The 23607-nt window shown below is 42.0% G+C and overlaps 1 protein-coding gene and 1 long non-coding RNA gene across 6 annotated transcripts in view; one reads left to right on the top strand and one right to left on the bottom strand.

Moving 5' to 3' along the window:
• The window catches only part of LOC310742518, a 49120-nt gene extending 32534 nt beyond the window's left edge, over positions 1 to 16586 (bottom strand). The window contains exon 1 of the long non-coding RNA XR_014538496.1: positions 15773 to 16586. This is a non-coding gene — a long non-coding RNA (uncharacterized lncRNA). The remainder of the gene's footprint in view (positions 1 to 15772) is intronic.
• Positions 5781 to 22590, top strand: SCOC (short coiled-coil protein). 5 transcript variants are annotated; one of them, XM_083572026.1, is made up of 4 exons: positions 5781 to 5956; positions 18411 to 18485; positions 18575 to 18658; positions 19579 to 22590. In XM_083572026.1, exons 2-4 carry the CDS (start codon positions 18464 to 18466, stop codon positions 19719 to 19721), a joined length of 249 nt encoding a protein of 82 aa, XP_083428152.1. In that variant the 5' UTR covers positions 5781 to 5956; positions 18411 to 18463; the 3' UTR covers positions 19722 to 22590. The 5 variants fall into 5 exon arrangements, with proteins under 5 accessions (XP_083428152.1, XP_083428149.1, XP_083428148.1 ...); XM_083572023.1 differs by lacking the exon at positions 5781 to 5956 and adding an exon at positions 6552 to 6815 and having other exon boundaries at positions 18414 to 18485; XM_083572022.1 differs by lacking the exon at positions 5781 to 5956 and adding an exon at positions 6552 to 6815.
• The last annotated feature ends 1017 nt before the right edge of the window (positions 22591 to 23607 follow it).

The following is a 23607-nucleotide window of genomic DNA, read 5'->3' as shown; positions in this document are numbered from 1 at the left end:
CAGAAAGCTAAACATCACCTGGATGAAGCAGGAGAAATTGAAGGCAATAGCAATTGATGTCTCCTGGCTCTGTTGGGTGTGTTTTATGTTCATTTTTGGCTTACTTTAATTTCCTTGATAACAAATTAAAAACCAATTCCCGCATTCTAGCTCAGCGATGACTCGTCCTTTACTGTGTATTATGATAACACTATTGATCACACCAGTTTAAAGCATCCGTCATTTTGAATAATTAATCTCTAAGCACAAGTTAGCTTCAGACATGAATGCTATCATCAACCATCTCTTCAGACATCTTTGCATCGGGGAAAAGCTGACTGCCTGACTGCCGAAGAAGCGTAAACACACAAGGCTCAAGGAAAAAGCAAGACAGAAACAGCTGAGCAAACACCCACGCCACATTATTATTATTATCATTATTAATAATATATCCATTTAAATGTGTCCCAAGGCAATGTACAAACATATCATACAACAGCTAAAGGTAGATTTAAAAGCAATACAAAATAGACACCTAATGCAAACATCCAGCTTGTTGAAACTAAATTGGTTTTGAAAAATATGGGTTGTGGGCAGTTTTTCTATCTTAACAGGGATACCGTTCCAAAAAGCAGGGACAGCATTCCTAGTAACTAGAGATTTATTCATGTTAAAGGAGATAATATAGCTCAACATGGCTGTCCACCTGAGTCCTCTCCATAGATCTACGACCCTTTGCTCCATAGATCTATGACCCTATGCTCGACCATCAAGATAGTGGTTGGGAAGGTGAGGTGGGCTACACAGAATTAAGGAACATGGTGTCTCTGAGCTCATGTGAGTTTGGGATTTGCTTTCAGCAACAGTCTGGGAGTTCACAGTCCTTGTAGGTCCTCCTATATGAGAGCCTCAGTGGGCAGAGCTCTGACTTTTGACCTTCTCCTTGTTTCTGCTTCCCAGGTGCTCCCTTATCTCCATTCCTAATACTAATTACTCATAACCTTGAGAACTGCCCTTCCCTGAAAGTGAAAGAGATAAGGAGTCTGGTGGTAGCATAACTCAGTTTTGGAGGTCTCGGGCTCCATGCTCATTTATAATCCATATGTTGCATTTAATTTTCAAAAGTAATCCCATGACCTGAATGTACTTATAAATACTGGAAATGTATTGAATTCTGATTTAAAAAATAAATAAATTTAGAATGTAGTATAGTAAATGAGGGATGACAGATAATTAAATGAATTCAACAAAAATTAAATAATAAAGGAATTGGAAAATGGAGAGAATAGACTGACAACATTTAGCATCTCCCAATTTCATTGGTGAAAACAGCAACTAGCACATCTGATGCTTTTGTGTCTCAGCCTTTGCAAGACTGCACACTTGTAAGTAGATTATTGCCACTTGCCATCCATCTTTAACAAGCTGTGTGTTTTACCTGAAATATCACTGCCTTATTAGTCTACAGTGGTACCTCAGGTTACAGATGCTTCAGGTTACAGACGCTTCAGGTTACAGACTCTGCTAGCCGAGAAATAGTACCTCGGGTTAAGAACTTTGCTTCAGGATGAGAACAGTAATCGCGCGGTGGCGGCAAAGCGGCAGCAGGAGGCCCCATTAGCTAATGTGGTACCTCAGGTTAAGAACAGTTTCAGGTTAAGAATGGACCTCCGGAACGAATTAAGTTCTTAACCCGAGGTACCACTGTACACTAAGCAGATACTTTTCTTCAGAGCTAATTATAAGAAAAATCCACTGGCAGGTGCCTCTTTCTTTTTCTAACAAAACACATTCTTCAGAAACACTGCATTTTGCATTCTGTTCATGACCAAGAACTTAGAAAATCTTCACTCAATTATGTAGAAGAAAAGTAAATATAGTCACTTGCGTTGAACTAATTAAATGCTGAATAACAAACACACACATATATATTCGATGCATGTCGTGGGCATGATTCTGCAAGGCTTAACAGGACCATTTTTCTGTTCAGAACAATTTTTATGTGACTTGACTACCGTGAAAAGAACTTGACATGCAGCATAGCAAAACCTCCTCAATAAATAATCCCAACTAGGCTAACAGAACTGCATTCACATCAGAGCTGAACTCTTACTAATTAATTATAATGATAGCAATAAAGCATAATTTTTCCTTGGATGTAAAAGTGTGCAAAACATTTCTTTTCTTTTTTTTAAGGCTACATTATATCTTGTCTCGCATAACAAGAAAAAGTCCGCTCTGATTTGAGTCTCAATGTCACTTTGATGCCTACTTTAATGAGGCTGGTAGACTTTAATCTCCCACAGATATACAGTAGAAGAGTTACAGAGTGATCCTATCCTTGAGTTAAGTCTGCTGAGTGAGATATGATTGCTCCTAAGGTCAAAAAATGATAGCATTGCTCCTGTGTGCCAGTGCAGCAATAGCCTTGCCTCTGTGATGAAGCCAACAGTTCACTGGGCACAAAATGGCCAAGGTGGGGATATGGCAAGGGAGGAGCAGAGCTTAAGTGGGACCCTATGACAGCTCAGCGTTCATTCCCACCCTCTGTAATGGTGCAAAATTGCACCAACGAAACAGGTGGTGTTAAGTAAAACATTCTGGGAGACATCCAACTATGTCATACTCTTAGCATAGACCAAATTAAATCAATGGACTTAAATTTCTTAATTCCAGTGGTTCTACTCTGAGTACAGTAGTACCTTGGGTTACATATGCTTCAGGTTACATACGCTTCAGGTTACATACGCTTCAGGTTACAGACTCCACTAACCCAGAAATAGTACCTCAGGTTAAGAACTTTGCTTCAGGATGAGAACAGAAATCATGCTCTGGCGGCGTGGCAGCAGCAGGAGGCCCCATTAGCTAAAGTGGTGCTTCAGGTTAAGAACAGTTTCAGGTTAAGAACGGACCTTCAGAACGAATTAAGTATTTAACCCGAGGTACCACTGTATGTTAAACCCACAAGAATTAAGGAACTGGATCTCATCCTCCTATTGGAGTCATTGGAAACCCGATGGTAACTGCCCCTATAACCTCCTCTTCCCCACCATCCAGCTCCTCAGTTCCAGATAACTCAAGTAGCCAGTCATGGCACAGCACTGGGAGAATACAAGCCCCAGCAAGACAACATACTTCTTACATATCAAGGTACCTGAATATATATCATAGAAACATAGACTCAAAGAATGGTAGAGTTGGAAGGGACCATGAGGGTCATCTAGTCCAACCCCCTGCAATGCAGGATCCCCCCTGCAACGTGGGGCTTGAACCCACGACCCTGGGAGTAATGCTCTACCATGCTCTACCATGTGAGCTATGAGGATGGGTTATGCAATTGTTTCATTCACACATGAACAAAACTGAAGTATAATGACTAATAGACAAGTTGATTTCATCACTTTCAGAGAGACAATTAATTTATGTCACGGTTCTACAAACCCTCTAATTTTCATGTGTGAACTTTACTATTTCATTTTATGTAATTCCTTAATACACAATTTTATTTAAAAAATGAGAGTAATCATACAATTGAATGAACAGTCGGAATTGTGTCAAGTTCTCAAGTGCCAAGAGAATTGCTACTGCGCTGCTTTGTTCAGCACATAAAACTGAACGTTATTGACTATGAAAAGGGGATTCCAGCATTAAAGTGCTGAAAGATTACCTCACTGCTGATGGCTTACCCTAATATGAGATCACGCATCAGAAAGAAACCAATGTATAAGTACAATAATGTCTCCAACTAAGTCATATTCAGAGGAGACCCACTGAAGTTAATGGACAGGGAGCAATCCTAATGGAAGCCATCTTAAGGTAATCTGGTGTAAAGTATGCTGTTCAGGAACTCCTGGGAAGGGTAAAGGCTGGGTAAGCTGGCCCCAGCCCAGCAGAGAGAAAAGAAGGCAGCAAAACCTAGAGAGCTAGCTCAGGCAGCATTACTATGGGGACAAGCCCACCTGTTGACACACACAGGAGAGTTCTTAAGTGCCCTTATCAGTTTTGTATGAACGGAGAGACTTCTCAGAGACAGCTTATGGAAAGTGGCTTGAAATTGCCAGCACAAACAAATAGGGGACAGAGCACACAAATGGTGCCCCTAGCAATGCTCACAGAGGCAGCCAGTCAGCACACACTGTACGCCACATACTCCAGGCATGCCCACCACAAGCTCCACCAATCCCACAGCCACATGCAACAACAGATGATTGGGTAAACAAGTGCACATGAAGTACACCAGCACACCCTGTGTCCCACTTCACACAACTCACAAGCACCCCGAAGATACGCCTGCAGACACCCCAAAGAACATGCAGCATACATGGGGAGATGCCAAAGGACAGTTTTATTGAAAGCACCCTACTGAAAGCTGGGTCCTGGCTGAGCTGGGATGGGGGAATTATACTGGCAGATCACAGCTGAGCTGGGAACCAGCTGGCTGATCCAGAGATCCACTGGATCCTAGTTCACTGATCCCAGCAGACCTAGAATTAAGATTGCACCTTAAGTTAGTAATGTTAATTGATTTCTATGGTTCTTCTCTGAGTATAATCTACAGAACAATCCTAACTGTAAAGTATTCTGGCATAAATTACCCCTATTCTAAACTCTGCTCAAGAGCTTCTGGGAGGAGACGCTGCTGGCTGCTCTGGCAGGTGTGCATGGGCTTCAGTTTTGAGGATTAGTCTCTAGGTCACATGACTGAGATGAACAGGGTTTGGAATAGTCTCTCTTTACCCTCTGCTACCCCCACCCCTCACACAGAATGCCCCCTTTCTAGGATTTCTTCTCCATACCTACCAGGTGCCCCAGAAAAAAAATGGAATATCCCCATTTTTATGCGCAATATCACAGCGACCATTTTTGTTGCAGCGATCTCTCACGTTGCTCTCTTCCCCCGAAAAGTGTGTTTTTCTGGAGTGAGAGTGAGGTGCCGGTCACATGACTCACCCAGGAGCATGTCCTGGAAGACACGTGTCCTGGTTTTGGGTCTGAAAACATTGAAAGGTATGATGTTGACGTAAATTCCACCAGTTTAAATTTCACTGGCTGACCTCTGGTTGATGCAGGGTGAGGGCCAACCTTACACCAGGATATCTGAGGCTCAAACAGCAAAGATCAAGATCTGTCGAATCCAAATTCTCATCCTGATGAGATCTTGGGCTTGGTTAGTGCTGTTAGTTGGATACAACCCATTATATGTGCAAGTGTATATTTGCATATATTTTATAGTATCCATTGCCACATTGCTGATAAAGTGAGGAAAGCTAAGAGGCCCTGTGTTCACTCGGCAAAATTTAATCTAGTTTATAAGGAGCCAATACATTTCATTCATGTCAATTACCTACCAGAGAGAAGCCAGATGGCACAAATAATAGAAAACTATTGATAGTGGCAAGGAATATTAATTAAACATTTTAGATAAGATCTATAGAGTTCAAACAGTGCATATCCTGTAGTTCTACAGGCATATAGTTTAATCAAAGACAAATATATTTATATGTCAACAGGATTATTTAGACGCTTTAGCCCAATGGATATTAAGGTATTGTGCTTGTGTTGGCCCTGCAGAATGAAGCACACAAAATTACATGCAGAGTGTGCTCTATTTTATGAGGCTGAATACTTATTTTAAAAGGTATTGACAAATGTGAATTAAATCTTACATGATTTTTTACTTAGGGTTAGGAGTTCAGAACAAAATTAAATGCATTGTATGTGAGCCAAAGGGCAACTTTGGAACTTTTCTGGCATACCTGCCCATTGCAAACATATACACATCTTGAAAAATTGATGCTAATGCTCAGGGGAATGCCCAAGCACAATTTGATGATCACGAGAGGATGCAGCTGAGGAGGGTAATTGGTAGGGGTGTGCACTGGATTCAGATGAATCCCAATATGAAAAATGTCCTGGGCTATCCAGGAACTGTGGTGGAACTTGAAATGACTTCCCAGCTACCTACCACTGCTTCCAGGTAAGCCCATAGCTAGTAAGGGCAGGGAACTAACGTAGGGAGGGGGCGTCAGATGGTACTTTGCTAAGGTGGCCCTGACTCCTAAGGTAGAAAGCCAGGAACCCAACATACCAATTGCACGTGATACAACATAAATACTATATGAAAACAGAGAATTGTCTCTGGTAAGTGAAATGTCTAGATCAGACTTGAGCCATCACAGATCAAGCACTACACGAATCACAGGCCTTCTCTCTTGCAAACTCATCTATACACCTAAGAAAATGTCTTCTCACAAGTTCCCAGTTAGATTTATTTCCAAGTTAATGTGCATAGGATCACACTAAATTTGTTGTGTCACTAAATAAAATTATACACCTTTCTAAGTGTGTTTCTAAGTGTGTTTTGGGCTTCTCATTTTCAGATTCTGAATGGCACATCTGCCTGTTTCCTGAGCTGAACAGCAAGTGGCCCATGTATATCTGGTTCTTCCATTAGACCCTCATAGAGAAAATACAGTACAAAACTGAAACAATGGTGATTACTCAGCACCTATTGGCGTAAGGCGTTGCAACTTGTAACTATTTAACTTTTGTACCATAGCCGTTTCCGGGAGGCAGCTCAGGGTTGCAGCGATCCTTCCGTGCACAAGCGTGCTGTTGTTAGTAAGAACAAGAAGTGTTTCGTTTTTAGTGCAAGGATCAAGTAGCCTCTGGTGGGTGGGTGGAATCATTAAAGATTTAACAAGAGGAAAATAGGATATGCTGCTTTCTCTTTAACACACTCCTGAAATTTTAAAAAACTCACTGAAACAAAATGGAAGGTTCTCTGGAAGAGGAGGATGACAGCTTTACTAATATTTCCTTGGCTGATGACTCAGGTAAGGAAACATAGATGGCTTGTTATAAACATGTACGACCTAAGGGCTAAAAATATATTTAGCCTTTCAGGATATCCATTCTGTTACATGAATGTGTGTGCACACATAACAATGCACATCTCTTGTTAATCATTAGTTTCTGGACTAGCATTTTTATAAAGCATTTGGAGTAAACTTTGATGATGGCTTTGTAAAGGCGTGGGATTGTCACAGGCATTTATTTATTTATTATGGCACTGAGATATGCCATATACTTTTGACTATGAAGTTCTCAGAGTGGTTTGCAACTGAGCTTCAAAATAGGCATACCGGAATGTGGTGTGTATTAAAGGGAGAGTGTTCTAAAAGAATGATAATACTGTTTTGGAAAACTCAGTTGCTATTGTTGAATTTAAAAAATCTGCCCCCTGTTGCCCCTGACAAATTAGTCCATGTCTTGGCTCAAAGTGGATTTTGAATCCCTTGTGCCTCTCTTAATTCTTCCGCGCCCTAGTGGCGTTCTCCTTCAATTACTGCTGTCCCACACTTCCTAAATCCGGATATTCCCTAGCTCTCCTATGGATTTTCAAAGTACAGGGACTCTCTAGGTTTAGGGAGAAGGAAGTATGGGACAACAGTAGTTGGAGGAGAATGCTGCATGCACGAGGAAGAATTAAAAGAGGCATAAGGGGTTCAAAATCCACATTAAGACATGGTAGGGGCAGGCCCAAATGCTTCCAGTGGTATACCATTCCAGACTATTCTTCTTGCTTGTGGATGTGCAGTAGAGCATCACTGTTCTCAAAGGTCACCTGATAGTTTTGAATATAAAAAGCAGACTATAGAAATGTCAGGCACTTTGAATTTAGAGATAAAGGTAAAGGGACCCCTGACCATTAGGTCCAGCCGCGGACGACTCTGGGGTTGTGGCGATCATCTCACTTTACTGGCCAAGGGAGCCAGCGTACAGCTTCCGGGTCATGTGGCCAGCATAACTAAGCCGCTTCTGGTGAACCAGAGCAGTGCACGGAAACACCGTTTACCTTCCCGCCAAAGCGGTACCTATTTATCTACTTGCACTTTGACGTGCTTTTGAACTGCTAGGTTGGCAGGAGCAGGGACTGAGCAACGGGAGCTCACCCCATCGTGGGGATTCAAACTGCCAACCTTCTGATCAGCAAGTCCTAGGCTCTGTGGTTTAACCCACAGCGCCACCTGCATCCCGAATTTAGAGATACTATAGCCTAAATACCAATGATTCATAGGAAGTTCCTCAGCAAGGCAATTAGACACTTTTGCACCCCCCCCCAAAAGAGCAAAATGTATGCATAATTCCACAGTGGCAGACTTGGGCTTTCAAACTTTGGTGTCACCAAAATTTGGTATCACTGTGTGACACCAAAATTCAGTGCCCGCCCCAGCCTCTCACCTTCACTTCTACATCACTGAGGCACCCTCTTGGCTCAGTGCCCAGTGTGACCATTGTACTCCCCTAGATCTGCCTCTGCATTCTGACTCCTCTTGAACCTGTACTATGGTTAAATAAATGACTATCGCTCAGGATGCACATGGTGGAAAGTTGCCCAATGCAGAAAATGTATCTGCAATAAAAGCTCTGAAAGTGCCTCCCAGAAGTGATAGGTTATACTATTTGCCTGCTATATGATGGGCAACATCACACAGAGCTTCTGTCGATGCAACTGTGGTATATTGCAGATATTCATGCAAAAGTGCCAGAAAGTCTTTACCAGTCCTGATTATGCCTCTCATTTCTATTGAAAGCAATGACAGCTGGCTTTAGAAAATTTTAATTAGAACCTGGAATACATTAACTATGGCTAATTATCACTGTGCTATGAAAACGTGCTGTTCTCATAGGCAGAAGATAATATCAGGTTATGATACCATTAATACCTGGCTAGTCCTTAACCACTGACTGTTGCTGCTGGAGAGGGAAGGATAAAGTGGATATGTTCACATGCTGGCCACTGCAGAGGCCTCCACTGTGGCTGCAGAAAGTGTGGTGGGTGATATGCTACTATGATAGCGTTTCTGCTGGTATAGTGTCCCAAACTGGAACATTATAGGGATGAGGTGGGGTGCAGTGGAGCCAAGCCGAGCACAGGATTAGGCACAGCAAGCTGCCTTATACTGACTCAAATATTGGACCATCTAACTCAGTACTGTCTACACCTGGAGTGGGTAACTGGATCTGCCTGGTGGGACAAATCTATCCCCCCCCCCACCTGCTAGGGTCAACATTGAGTGAGACCCATAGCTGTCAAGTGTCCCTTATTTGAAGGGACAGTCCGTTATTCCAGCGCCATGTCCCGCTGCTGTCCCTTATTGATGGATGTCCCTTAAATGTTCCTGAAATGATGTCCCTTAAATTTAAAAGGAAGCAGCTCCTCTCCCTCCCTCCCTGCCGGCCAGGCAGGAGGGAGGCTCCAACTGTGTTGCTTGGCTGTGTTGTTCACCCAATAAGAAGTCTAAGAACGACTGGGGGGGTGGAGCTTGCATGCCTTGTGTGTGGCTAGTTAATGCAAGCTGAGGGAGTTTTTGAATGCTGGACGCCATTTTGTTGCACGTGCTGCTGCAAACTTTGCAGTGCAAAGCCAGGCAGGGGAGCCATCTTAAGTTGAGGCTGCATTGGCCTTGTGGTGCATGTGATTCAGATTCTATTCAGTTGAACCTCTGGTTACAAAGTTGGTTGGACAGTGTTCTCGAAGCTACCCAGCATGAGTTTGACCAGACTGCAGGAGGACAGGAAGGCTGGAGTGCCTGGAACAGGTGAGGCTGCAGGTCCCTTATTTTGGCTGCTGGTCCCTTATTTTCAAGGCTGCTGGTCCCTTATTTTCAAATCTGTAAGTTGACAGCTATGGTGAGACCACTCATCTGTCAATCACCTGACACCATAATACTGTAAGGTGGTTGATACCTGTCTATGTTCAAAGGAGGTAGCTGTAACTGCCAATCAACTGATTGTCGGTTATGGCAACCTCCTTTGAAGGCAAGTTTTCAGTACCAATTATCTGATCAGCGCTAGAAGTGTGCCCACAAGTAAACTCCCTGTAACCAACAGTCAGCAGATTATCAGTTACATGGAACTCGGAAGCCTCTGCAGAGGGGAAAATTCTCCTAAAAATGGAGCGTTTCCCCCTTTTCAGAGAAAGCTGTTGAATACAGAGTGGTTTCTCGAGAGAGAGAAAATGCTCTTTTAAAAAATGGAGCACTGCTTTATTCCCAGAAAAAAGATGATTGTATTCAATGCACTGGAGGAAGCACTTTGAATAAATTCATCTTCTTCTATAAAGAAAACAATTATCAGTTTTTTAAAGGTGTATTTTTTCATTCTCCTGAGAAAGTGGATTGGATTTAAATCACTGGAGCAAGTGCTTTGAATCCAAGCTGCTTCCTCCAGCCATGTCAGCTGCTAAGGGGCCTCCTGATCTCCTTTGGCACTAAGAAGTTGCCTTCCACCCTGGCCAGTAGAAGCTGGCAGGGCTTTCATACCCTCCAACATTTCTCTGATGAAAATAGGGATGTACCATTCCATAATGATAATTTTACTATTGATACCTCACACATCTTACTGTGTTGCCCCAGCTTCTAACACATATAAAAACATAATAAAACATTAAACATAAAAACCTTCCCTAGAAAGGATTGCCTTCAAATGGCTTAGGGGTCGGATAACTCCATACCCTCCAACATTTCTCAAATGAAAATAGGGACATCCGAAGGAAAAGTAGGACATTCCAGAATCAAATCAGAAACTGGGGTGCCTTCTCTAAATCAGGGGCATCCCTGGAAAATAGAGACACATGGAGGGTCTGGGCTATGAATGTGGCAGTTCTGCCCTGCCTTGTCCCACTGCTCCCAGCCAAAGATTAAAATTGCTCTGCCAAAGCAATCTTACACAGTACCTGGGAACAAGCCCCACTGAACTCAGTGAGACATACTTCTTTTGTATATAGAATTGTATTATCAGAGAAATATAAGAAAAGAATCAAGAGGAAAATAAATGAACTAGCACTGTTACATATTTACACTTCAGTCAGTTTTGACTTCTGGGCTACTGGTGCCTTGCTCTTTAAAAAAAATCTTTGTAAGATTGTAATATGAAAATCCATATAGCTCAAGTGAAAGACCTAACTGTATAATGTCTTAATGAACACGTAAATGAGCAGTACATTACTAATGGCAATTTTTAAGTCATTCCAGAAGCAGAGTGAGTTCTCTTAATTTTCTTTAAGCAACACTGACAGGGCATTAATCTCTTGATGAGCTGCTTTATAAAATATTACATTCAGTGTACTGCTCATACAATTATAACTATATTATATTGATTTTCTCTATGAAAAGAATGATAGAGTAGGATTACCATATTTTCAACTGGCCTTGTATCTGTGCCTTTAATGCAGCAATGAAGTACGTGAAGCCTTTAAAGGGCATGGGAAAAAGTAGGGGTGAAGTCTACACCTTTACTTCTTTCTTTCCATGGGCCAACTCTCGTATCCCAGCAGCCAGTGACCTCCCAGGTCCCCTTTTCCTACCTATTTATGTTTATGTTTTTTCAGTCATTCATCATCCTATGAAAATAGCAACAGACTTATCCACAGGCTGGGCAGCATTTCACCTTTCCCCCATTTATTTTAATCCTTCCCATTGATTAGAGACACCAGGAGACTCAGAGCCCATTGATGCCCCCATCTTGGTTTCCTCACAGTGTGCTTGAAATTATTGTGCTGTGTCATGATTGGCTACTACCTCAATGGTGTGCATATTCCTAGTGTTGCGGCATGGCTTGCTGCTGAACTAGTTAAAATCTCATCTTCTGATGTGATCAGGGTAGTGCCAGGAGACTTGGAGGCAGATGAAATTGCTTGGACTCTCCACTGACTCTGCTTCTGGTGTTTTTGCTTATCCTGTACCTTTTGTTGGTATAGCCTCACTCTGCTCTGGGGAGACAGAGCTCTGAGTGAGCATACAATTATGATTAAACACTGCATCTGCCCTCCCCAGTTTTGTTGATTCTCCTTTTGCACTGGCCTTTTACAACTAGCAAAGCAGTTACAGAAGTGCAATGGCATAAACCTAGTATGCTGATCTCATGTTCTTTTCTACTGGATTTAGTAGAGAAGCTGTTTCTACCTAAGGTAGCAACTTAGACGACTGTCAGCATGCTTCTGTCCTTTAGAACAAGGGTAGAGAGTCTGAGGCCTGGGGGTCAAATACAGCCCTTTCTTTCCCCCATCATGTGACTCTTGGGGCTCTCTCCAGCCACAGTCCTTGCCAGCCCTGCTTTACACCCTCCATGAATGTTTTTGCCTGGCTGGAATGCTTCCTTCAACTCTAATAATGTCTCTTGGTTGCCTGGGTGCAGGACACCAAGGAGTGTATGAGTGTATACACAAAATAGCCTACTGTACAAAGGTAAAATTTACATTTGTTGCTCCACTCACTTATGCCTCTTTCACCAACCCACCACTGACATGCGGTCCAGCAATATTCAGTGCAACTATTGTCTTTTCCTTGAGTCCTTAATGAAATGAACTGGAAACAGGGGAATTGGCGTGCTCTGACAATATCACAGAAGTAGCTCAATGGCCAGAAGCCTAAAATGACCTCTTGGTTGCTAAGTTGGTTTAGCAACCAGTAAAGCAAGCCATCTCATAGGGGGAGAAACAGATTTCCTTCATTCTAGCAACATTTCACTAGCCAATGGGAGAGTGTCACAGACAAGTTCCAAAGTCACAGCTACAGAACTGGATGCCTGTTTGCAGGGATTTGAAAGGATTATGTAGGTTTTAAAAGGGCCTTTTCTGAAGGCAAACAGCTTGAAGCAGCTCTAATTATATTATCTGTATGACAGAAAGGGTGAGGATCAACTGTAAATCCTTTCATATATTGAATTACTTATATATTTATAAACTGTTGGAAGTGAAGTAAAACAAAAACCCCAAAGCGAATTTCCATCTACATAGCTTTTCTGCTGCACTACTTATTGTGTAATATTAAGTGGGCCATATATTTTCTACTAGGTAACTGCCTACTACCGTAGTTTGTCAGGAGTGCTGTGGAGTATTGTGGTGTCCTTAACCAATCTTCCTTATCCAGCTTGAGCATTTATTGCACTGCACTTTACATCAGGAGTGAGATTGACAGGCATCCGTAATAACAAATGCTTCTGAAAAGTCATGCTAACTGGGCTCAGCCAAGACGTAGCCTCCCTCCTCACTTGCACTTTGAAAGGGGCTTCTGAAGATGCCTATGGGCAAAAAAGATAGTTTGGTGCCATTTTGATATCAGGTAACTGACAGGTGGGTATCACTCTGCCCACCTGCCAAACCTGGATCGTGAGGAGTCGGGGGTGTGTGTAATAATCTGGCCTGTAAATCAGCTCTAGCACCCCATCCCTGTTCTAGATAAATGGGAGTAAGGAAACTGCTAATAACTAGAAGTGCATAAACACCCTACCTGAAAGAAAACACAGGTCTTACAGTTAAAAGAAGGGTTGAAGAAAGTTACATCACTTACCCCGTACATTAAGTTCTCCAGAGGCTAGTACACACAAATAGCCTTCACAAAGAGGCTGATAAAAATGTTCAGCTGTACAAGGTTGCAATCTTCTTAATCTGGATCTAAGTTCCACTGAAATCAGTGCAAACCTATTTCCAAGCAACGGCTAGCAGTCAAAGAACTTCTTTTAAAATTTCACTGGCAAAACCACTATGCCATAGTTCCAATACACCTCATTATGGTGCCATCAGGGCCCTGTTGGTCTAGCAGAATGACCAGGAGGCTCTCCAAATGTAGCACGGCTGGCTGACCACATTTTTAAGTAAGTAAATCAGTACACATGGCCAGCTAAAGAGAGAGACATCATAAGAGTCCAGAGTCTAAAGTAATCTCACTGCACCACTGACACCTCAGTTTCAAAAGCGGTTTGCGGTGTAGCAGTGGAGAAAACTGTTTTAGGCCCACCTAAACCCATAGAAATAATTTGGCATGATATGTGTTAATTTGGGACAGGGGTGTAAGTTGTCATACCACTGTGGGATTTATAGAACTGGGGCCACAAATACATTTCTACATACTGGAAACAACTGAAATTATTTACCAGGAAAAAAAGCATTTGCAAGTCCCCTCTCTAGACAGCAGAGGTCTCCCTAACTCTGCCCTTTTTATTAGTTCCTCGGTATATTTTCAACATTTCTCTTTTCATTCCATCAGAAATTTTGTTCCTCAATGAAACATGCCTATGGGGGAAAAATATACTCTTTTAAAAATATATATATATTGGTATATTCATATTGTTTTTATCCTGATAAGCACCAGTATAACCACCAGTATTTCTTGACATGTATTTTGCAAGTGTTTCTGGTATAAGAATTTATACATTTGCTAAGTTGTGAGTTTGCAGAGAGGAGTGTTGAAAATTAGCTAGCTTGCTGAAAAAACAGGGCTGAAAAACCTGTGACCATACAGATGTTTTTGGACTTGAACTCCCATCAGCCCCAGCCAGCACAGCCAATAGTCAGGGATGATGCATGTTCTGGTGACTGGTCCAACAACACCTTGAGGGACACAGGCTCCACACCTCTAAGATAAGCCCCATACCTTACACCACCACACCTTACAACAGCCGTTTTTGTACATAACTGTGTAGAAGGTTCTATAGATATACTGAGGTTGAGCACTGTGTAGGGAAGGGAGTGTATTTCATCACTCACACAATAGTAAGAAAATTCAGCTCCCACAGCACAGGGTGACCTACATCTGTGTTACTTTCACCATTCAATCTCTCTTATTCCCTCTGATCCCTTAACTTACCACTGACCCAGAAACTGTGGGGTGCAGGCATAGTACAAACACATATAACAAAGGCAAACAAAGGCATTTACATTTATATGCCACATTACATGATTTAAGTGCACACGCTTATCTGGTTACTTTAAAATCATATTGCTAGGTTTAAACGAGTACATACTATGTTAACTTGTTCCTGAAACTTTAAATATCAAAAGCTTATATTCAACTATTAATGTTAAACTAAGACACCTTCAAAGAAGCAGTTAATTACTCTATTAAAACCCTTTAGCCAAATAGCTTTTTTATTCTCTCCACCCATTAAGCCTCACTAGCACTGTAACTGAGAGCTCAGCATCTTTTTCCAACGCTTTACTAACCTATTGAAGCACAGGATTGTCCGGCTGTACTGCCCTAGAAATCTTCCCTCATGGTGGTATAAAGGAGTGGGGAACCTCAGGCTTGGGGGCAAATGGGAGGGGTGTGTGAGTGTGTGTAGAAACTAGCCTACTAAAAAAAGGTAAAATTAGCATTTACTGCTTTGTACGCTTTTACCACTGGCCCTAGCCACCACTGGCATGTGGCCCTTGGAAGGTGGCCCAGAGGGGGGCCCTTGGTCAGAAAAAGGTACCCATCTCTTGTATTGCAACATCATGGAAGACCACTGTGATTTCAATAAGGGTTTAGGCGGTGCCTAACAATTGCTCCTCCCATGCCAAATTCATGCCTAGGTATGGGCCTGAATCCTCCAAGGACTTAATTCCATCTCTTGTAGGCAGCATGCCATGTAGAAGTTATGCCAAGAGAGTGTACAGTCTGAGAGTGTCATTGGAACCCACTTAGTACTAAATAGTGGCTGCATGCCAACCACTGAAGTCCATCTGGTCCTAGTCCATTCAGGTACCACATGATTATTGGGGATACTCTCCTGGCCTTGCAAGAACATCCTCAAGGCCATGTAAATGTAAACCAAGGAACAGGCTAATTACTTGAGCATCAATTTAATTGAGCAGCATAGTAAGGCAGTACATAAAGGAAAGACGTGACCTGTTTCTGCAAAGAGAATCCCATCACAGCGCTTGAGCCAGTCTAAGTGTTGCATCTCGGCTGTCAGGATTCTAACCCTGCTGCCACATAGAGGTGACTGAAAAGGGCCTCAGGCTTACCTGTTTTGCTTTGTTTATTCTTCTTATCCTACGAATAAAATCTGCATAATGAACAAACTTCGCATTTGTTCTCTAGTCTCCTCTAGCTAGTTTCTTGCAATGCTTCCTTCAAAAGTGCCACAGCATTCAGTTTGACCCAACTGTCTGTAGGGTTGCAGCCCTTGGTCAAGATGTTGACCAACCTTGTCATGTTGTTGCGACAATTAAAGGTGAGGGAAAGCACTCTGGAGAGTAGGAAATAAATAGGAGCGCCTCAGCGAAGTGGTTTCAGCGTTGGTCCTTCTCACCATGTTGTTGTGACAGTTAAAGGTGAGGCAAAGCCCTCTGGGAGAAGAGTGGGAAATAAATGTGATTACAGCCTCGGACTAGGACCCAGACTAGGTTTCAAATCTCCCCTCAGCCACGAAGCTCCTTGGGTAACCTTAGGTCAGTCACTCACTATCTCTTTCACCTAACCAGGTGAAAGATACCATGAAAAGGAGGGGGAAATCACGTCCGCCACCTCGACCTCACTACAGGAAATGTGGGAGATAAATGCAGTTACAAATTAGGAACAAGCATTTTTGGCTTCAGAGCATGGCAGTGGGAGGTTCCTTCGTTTCCTTTGTCGGTGAACAACCCCTGACACACGTCGTTCTGTCTTAAAAAGGTGTTTCTTCAGGTTGCGGAAAGATGTCTTGGAACTGGAGCGGGAGGTGCTTATGACGCAGCCCTGGGAAAGCAGCGCCGTTTGGGACGTGTTTTTTTCTGCAGCCGGTGCCGCTCTGCTCTCTTATGAATTAAAGCCTTCATTCAGGCCCACGACTTGAGGGGCGGGGGGAGAAGGGACTAGCGATGGGAGGTGTCTGCCCCTGTCATCCCTGTTTACTACTCCGCCCTGCGGAAGCAGGCCGGCGAAGGCGAAGAGACTCCGCCCTCGCAGCCGATGGAAGCGTCTGCCGATGTCTCCCTCCGCTTATTGGCTGCCTCGCAAAGGGCCGTCCGCTTTCGTTTGCTGTGATTCGATGGCTGGCTGGGCTGTCTCTCCCCCCTTAAGCCCGCCGTCTCCCTCCTGCCTCCTCCCCCCCCCCCACCCCGCCGGTTGTTTTCATGGAGCAAAGCGCGTGCGCTGCCGGCCGGGAGAAGGAGAAGCTGCGCAGTCGCAGTTGGCCGCTGTTGAACTAGGCGAGGGTTGGGGTCCGAGGGCAACCTGGGCAGGTGGGGGAGAGGTGAGTAGGCGCGCGCTTCCTTTGCCTGGGGACCTGAGCGGGAGGCGGGGCTCCCTGCTTGCGGGTTGGGAGGGCGAGGCGACCGGTGGGTGGAGGGGATGTGCTGGCAGGGGGAGGGTTTCCTCCTCCCAGGCTCCGTTTTCAGGATGCAGCATCTAATCTGGGTTTTTTGGGGGGTTGCTGGGTGGTGCTTTTTCTTCTTCTTCTTCTGGGGAGCGCGCAAGAGAAACCTCTGGAGCGCTGAGTTCTCCGCCTTTCCGGTAGCAGCGACGTTGCCTCCTACCGAGGCGTTGTGGGTGGAATGAAAATGAACAAGCCGCTCTCAAATGCCAGCCTTGCCTATGAGGGACCCAACATCTCCTGACGTTAATAATCGCCATCCATTTCTTGTTTAAGGATGGCTCTCTCTCCTTTCACCTGCCTGGCAATAGGGAATGCACCGCTGTAGAGCAGAAATATACAGCATTAAAACTATGAGTTTCTTCGAAGATGTGCATGTGAAATGTTATGGTACTATACGACGCTGTGCGCTTATAGACAACATACAGCGTGAGTCTTTTAAAAGAGGCCCCGTGGAACATGTGTACTCTGTATCCACCGGGCCTCTTTTAAAGGACTCGCTCGCCCAGTACAAAATTACATTGCACCCAATAGTGTGGGACCCCAAACCACCACCTGAAGTTAACACGCAACAATAGAAGCTAAATCGATATGCATAACTTAAAAGATTATTAATAAAACAAATTGCATACTGCCTTTCATTTCAGGGAAACACCAAGATGGCTTTCAGAACAGTTAAACATCAACAACATATAAGAGCCACATGTTTTATGGATTATTTCAATGTTTTAATTTTTTTTTAAACATTTAGAAGCTTTATTGCAATCAAACAGTATAAAAACGTAAATAGGATTGAGTCAATGAAAGTCAATGAAACATCCTATCAGTTATAGGAACCAGAGATGCCAAGAGCCAGTATTAATAGTCCAAGAAAACTTGGATGGAGAGGTATGTTTTAAATTGCTGGCAGAAGTAGCCAACAGTCACTCAAAAGATGCCTACCTGATCAGTTATTAACAAAGATGCTCAAAGCATATATCACATTGCAAAGTGTGTCCCAAGAATGTTGAAATAGGCTGGTGCAGTTGATATTGGTGTGCAAAATGTGGCAGATTTGGCTGCTGCTGGAAAAATAACTGTTGTGTCTTCCTTAGGAATATTGTTTTGCTTCCTTTTTCTGGAAAAGTTCAATTTTACTACTTTTTTAAAAAAGAAGACAAAAGCAGATTTGTCTATTTTCACAGGAATGTTTTGTCGGTTGCTGTTCACATTGAAGTTTAGATAACAAATGCTACCCTTCTAAAACATTAAACTAAAAAACCTGGTTCTGCATTTGTACATACCGTTGACAAAATTTTATTTTCTTTAAGCAGAGTACATTTCTGAAGTACAAGATTCACCAGTGGATTGGATCTGTTCAACGATGATGAATGCGGATATGGATGGTATAAAGCATTTTTTCAACTTAATGTTTTCCCTCTTGTGCATTGTAATACTGTACTTGGCTGCACTAAAGAGTATCTCTTTTTTACAGCTGTTGAGGCTGAAAATCAAGTGGAATTGGAAGAAAAAACACGACTTATTAATCAAGTTTTGGAACTCCAGCATACACTTGAAGGTTAGCTTCTTAATTCAGAAGATTAACCTATCTACATGCAGAATCACTTTAAGGATAGAAACTTATCATTGATACAGACTGCAGTTCTGATTGAGCTAAGAAGATGTTCCTGCAAATTCTGTTAAATCTGGTGGAGCATAGAAGCCAACAAGGGGTTTCACATTGTGACTATGGGTGCAGTCCAGAAAGTGCATTTTGTTCCCTCCCTTGCCATTTATACTATAGTGTGCCTTAGCATTCTATATTTTGTTCAGCATGTACATGAAACTGTTGAGTAAGGTCATCTGGGGTTTTGGAACACAGTATCATCAGTAAGCTGATGTCTCTCAGCTCTATTTCTTGTTTTCATTAAATTCAGATGAAGCTGTGGAAGTGTGAATGGTCTAGATGATGGTAATTCCTGATAAGTTGCCGATGCTGTTGGTTAGTGGGATCAACTGTATCAGGGCAGGTTTTGGACCGGGTGTGTAGCCTAGGGATGTTATTAGACCCAACCCCTTTTTAAAGAGGCCTGAATGGCCTCTTGAGACATGAAGCGCTTTTCGTCTACACTGATATTTATCTACTAGCACTGATACGCTGGCTACAGCCTTTCCTGGACAGAGATAGATTGACCACAGTTATTCACGCTCTAATAATGTTCCATTTAAATAACTGCAATGCATGTGGCACCCTGACTCTGGAATGCTTTTCCTAGGAGGCTTGCTTGGGGCAGGGGCTAAATTTGACACTGGGTTACTGTGTGTTTTAAGAACATTTTATTGGAAAGCATTGGATAAACTTTCACTATACAGAATGTCTTTATAATGGGCTTTTCTTTTCATGTAACTATTTCTACCATTTACGGTAGTTAAAACTCAGAGTAGAGCAGATGTTGTGATTTGTTTCTAAAATTCAGCTGCCTCACCTTGTCCTTCCAGATCTGTCTGCAAGAGTAGATGCTGTTAAAGAAGAAAACCTGAAACTGAAATCAGAAAATCAAGTTCTTGGACAATATATAGAAAATCTCATGTCTGCCTCTAGTGTTTTTCAGACTACTGACACAAAAAGCAAACGAAAGTAAGGCACTGGTAACCAAACTGTAACATTGTATTGCTGCTGCTTTTGTTTAATTTTAAAATTGCATATGGCTACATGACTTAAGTTAGTTTGTAGCATCATTGAATATTTGAAGATTTATTGGCAGTGCTAGACAATTTTAAATGAACAACTGGGCAGTGCAAGTCTATTGTGTTAGCTTTCAACAATGTGCAGAGATAGTGTAGAGGAAATATTTATTACACAGTTTGAAGGCAAGAGTTTTCAACTCGGCTTTTATGTTAGTCAAAACATGTCATAAGCTGCCAAGTACTTTAGATATCTTAATTTTTACAGTGGTACTACTGTTCACTAGCAGAATAATAGTGTTGTGTAGAGTGATGTGAAAATCCTTATTTGGAATGAGTTATTTGCATGACTTTCCCTGGGCTCCAAAAAAGTTGTAACACTCCTCATCCTTCATCTCCTCAATGGCGTTCTACATTCTTCTAGATAAGACCACGAAAGCTTAGCTTTTAAATATTACTTTGAAAGCAAGTGAAGGATTTAATATTATTACATACCGGTAATTGCTTGCAAAATTGTGAAGGGTTGAAAAACCACTGCAATACCTGCATAACTTTTCAGAACTGATAAGTTAACATTAAAAACCACACCCTGCTTTAAATTATATTGCAAGGAAAGGGAGTCACATCTTGGCCTTCATTGTTTAGCAATCTCTTAAAAGTGTCCTCCCCTATTTACAAATTAGCAAGTAGCATGGTAATTTAACTGCCAGATGTAATGGTCATTAGTGGTACAAGCTCAACAGAAGTATCTTTGTGAACAATTAAGTAGGTATTTAAGAGTTTTCACTAAACATGGATGCAGTCTATAGTTCTTTTTCTGCATAATCCTCATTAACTGCTGCTAGCCTTTAGCTGACACAGAATGTTCAGCCTTTCAGGATTAGAATACTTGGGGTTTTCAAAGCATGAAGTGTGCCTTTGAAATATTAAAGAAATATTAGCAGTTGTTGGAGAAGGCACCAAGTTACTCTCAACCTATGACATAGCCATTCATTCTGCATAGGCTCAACAAGGCTTACTTGGATATGCCAATGTAGTGGGATGAGCAGGCGAATTAATCACTATCATGTATGCATAGCAGCAGTCTCATGTCTGTGAATACACATTACATGAAGTGGATAAATTATGACAACTTCATACTTTTGATAAAATGTTGCTGTTGCCAGACATCACATGTTGACAGATTAGGTAGTTCAGCTGGTAGGGGACAGGACTATGTGGAATAAAACAGTTTCTGCTTGGGTCAGTTCTAGCTTTGTTTGGAATCTTATTGCTGCTTCCTTACTACTGGTTTAAGGGAATATTTCATTTCTTACCTAAGCAACAGGTCACTTTTCTCTTTGTGGGGAGGCTGGCATATTGTCTGAGATTATATGTCCAGTAGAAGTCTGAGCTCATCACAGAATAATTCTTACCTTCAGGATTCACTGTTATATAGCACAAGCTAGTAGTGTCTTTGCGTTCCAGCTGTCAGTATTATAAACAATGGAACCTAATTTGAGGCATTAGATTCTAACTAAAACATCCCCATCACTGGACATACTTTAATAGACAAAAGTAAATTAAAGCCTTCTCTGGCATAACAAGGGTTTAGAATCTAGAGAGTGTAAAAACATTCCTAAAACGAGTGTAGTGCAGGATCAAGGCAAGATAAATTTAAACAGATGAGTGTGATGTCCACTCTAGGGAAGTGGCTTTTCAACTTGGCATTTACACATTGACTTGTTTGCCAAATAACCTTTGTGCATCTGACATAGAAATTGTTTTGGAGAGCATTATGGGACATATTTCATGGTGCATAACCAAGCCTAGCTTGTGCTTGAGTCAAGCACTCCATATAAGCTACCTGTGACACACCTCTGTAGCTGTGCATTGTAGAACTGGTAAACTGTCTTTTAAAGAAACTTGTCCACATTATGGCTTTTCTCATTGAGGAATCTGTGGCTGTTAGAACATAATTTGGAACACACCGTTCTACAGCCCTACCTAAATTGTGAACTCTTTAGGTGGCATGTGCCTGTTACAATTTAGCCTTGAAGAGTGCCAAGGCTGGTGGTTTTAGTATTAGGGTGGGTTGTAAACGAACTAATGCAGATCGCTCTAATTTCAGCTCAGAATTTACTTCCTCTTTCCCCCAACTCCTTACTGAGTTCGGGGGGAGGAGCTGGAATATGTAAGAAGCTGAGGATTATTTCCTTTCTTTTAGCAATAAAGACTTTATCCAAGCCTCTGTTGCAAATAGGTATTCTAGAAAGTGTACATTTTTTTCTTGCCATTGAATAAGCAAAAGAACCTTGGAAAATAACTCAACAGTTCTTTTCCCTACCCATTTCTTTCAACTCAGTAGTTAAATTTGAAAAGGAGAAGGGATTTGGAGAAGATATGAAACTGGTGCAAGAGAGGATTGCTCCCATGAAGGTCAGGAAATATGTAACTTGGTGTAGCGATTAGAGATATGATTTTTCAGAGCTTTGGATAACTTTTGGGTTGGTGTGGGACAAGGCTTTTTCAGGACTTCCCCATGAGTGGGCTTTAGACATCCCAGTTATCTGCATTTCCAGAGGCAATTGAGGATTAGCAGGGACTACTAAGTAGTACAAAAGCAAGGAATACACCACCTAGTCTTTTTGTAGGAACTTCTCACACTAGTGTGTGGGAAGGTGCCATCTTGATATAATCGGGTGGAAGATTGTTAATGTAATGCTGAATTTTGGTGTCCTAGATAGTTGTAACTGTAAAGAACCTTACTACTGTGGCCTTTGTTAAACTAACAGTTGTGCTGTATTTCGGAACTTGTATGAAATAAAAGCTTTCAAGTTTCTGTCATTTGGTCTGTTACTAGAATCTTTTTGAAAGTTTTACTAGTTATAGCATGTGCCATAGTTGTAAAGTAGTATGCTAGAAGCATTGTCCTTTCTTTGTACCATTAGTAGTTTGCATTAGTAGGCAAAAAAATAGGCTCCTATAAGAAATCAGAGCTGTCCTTCTGTCCTCTTTGTGTCTACCTTTGCCACTTTCAGTCTGCTTTGTATTTTAGACACAAGGGACCACTTTAAACTGTTTTAACAGCTTAGTGCTATAATGCATATAGCTAGTCTGTATTATTAGGTTTAATATGGAATGCCTCATTGGGATTTTGAAAATGATAGTGACAATTGCTGCCATTTAATTATAGGAATGAGTATCTTCCCCCAAGTAGTAGTATACTTACCTTATACAGCAATTCTGCTAAACTGGGGGTTCATGCTGTTGGGGATATATACTCACTGAATGCCCTCTGCCCACCTGATCCCTAAATGACTCATTAACATGCATTCTGCTCCTGATATTCCAGTCTTGCATGAGGCTTCAGTTGGTCTTCCACCTATATCTTAATTGGTTTCAGTAATGTTGCAGCATCAGATGTGTATTTACTGAGCCCATTCAAGCTGTTAAGTATTATTCTCGCCACTTGTCTAATGGAAAACAGACTAGTCCTCAAGATACCTTGCATATGTGCCCCCTATCTGAACAGGAAGTCTGCAGCTTGTCAGTAACCCACCACTATCATAGCACTATGAGAATAGGCTCTTAACAGTTAAGAGAAGTTGTTTCTCAGCAATAGTTAGGATAATGAAACAAAGTAGCAACATTGCAATAATCCATATTCCTATATTCCCATACTTAGACTGTAATCCTAATACCCATTTGCAAGCTTCATTGAATGTAATGGGATTTATGTATAGGATTTCCCCTCTAGCAGGTAAAAGTAAAGCAAGCAAACATCCAACTATTTTTGAACTACAGTAAGAATTAATGGTGTTGTGTTCAGGTGATTTAGTGGTCACATCTGCACCACTTCTT

Source organism: Podarcis filfolensis (assembly GCF_964270895.1).
Source record: "Podarcis filfolensis genome assembly, chromosome: 9".
In the NCBI taxonomy this organism is placed as follows: Eukaryota; Metazoa; Chordata; class Lepidosauria; order Squamata; family Lacertidae; genus Podarcis; species Podarcis filfolensis.
Note: the sequence above shows the minus strand (reverse complement) of the source record. Positions and strands in the feature narration are given on the sequence as shown.

Excerpts from the sequence above, each read along its gene's own strand:
- SCOC (XM_083572022.1), top strand. The coding sequence starts at position 6,752 with ATGGAAGGTTCTCTGGAAGAGGAGGATGACAGCTTTACTAATATTTCC. Across the intron at positions 18,486-18,574 it reads GATGAATGCGGATATGGATG|CTGTTGAGGCTGAAAATCAA; the intron begins GTATAAAGCATT and ends TCTTTTTTACAG. Across the intron at positions 18,659-19,578 it reads ACTCCAGCATACACTTGAAG|ATCTGTCTGCAAGAGTAGAT; the intron begins GTTAGCTTCTTA and ends TTGTCCTTCCAG.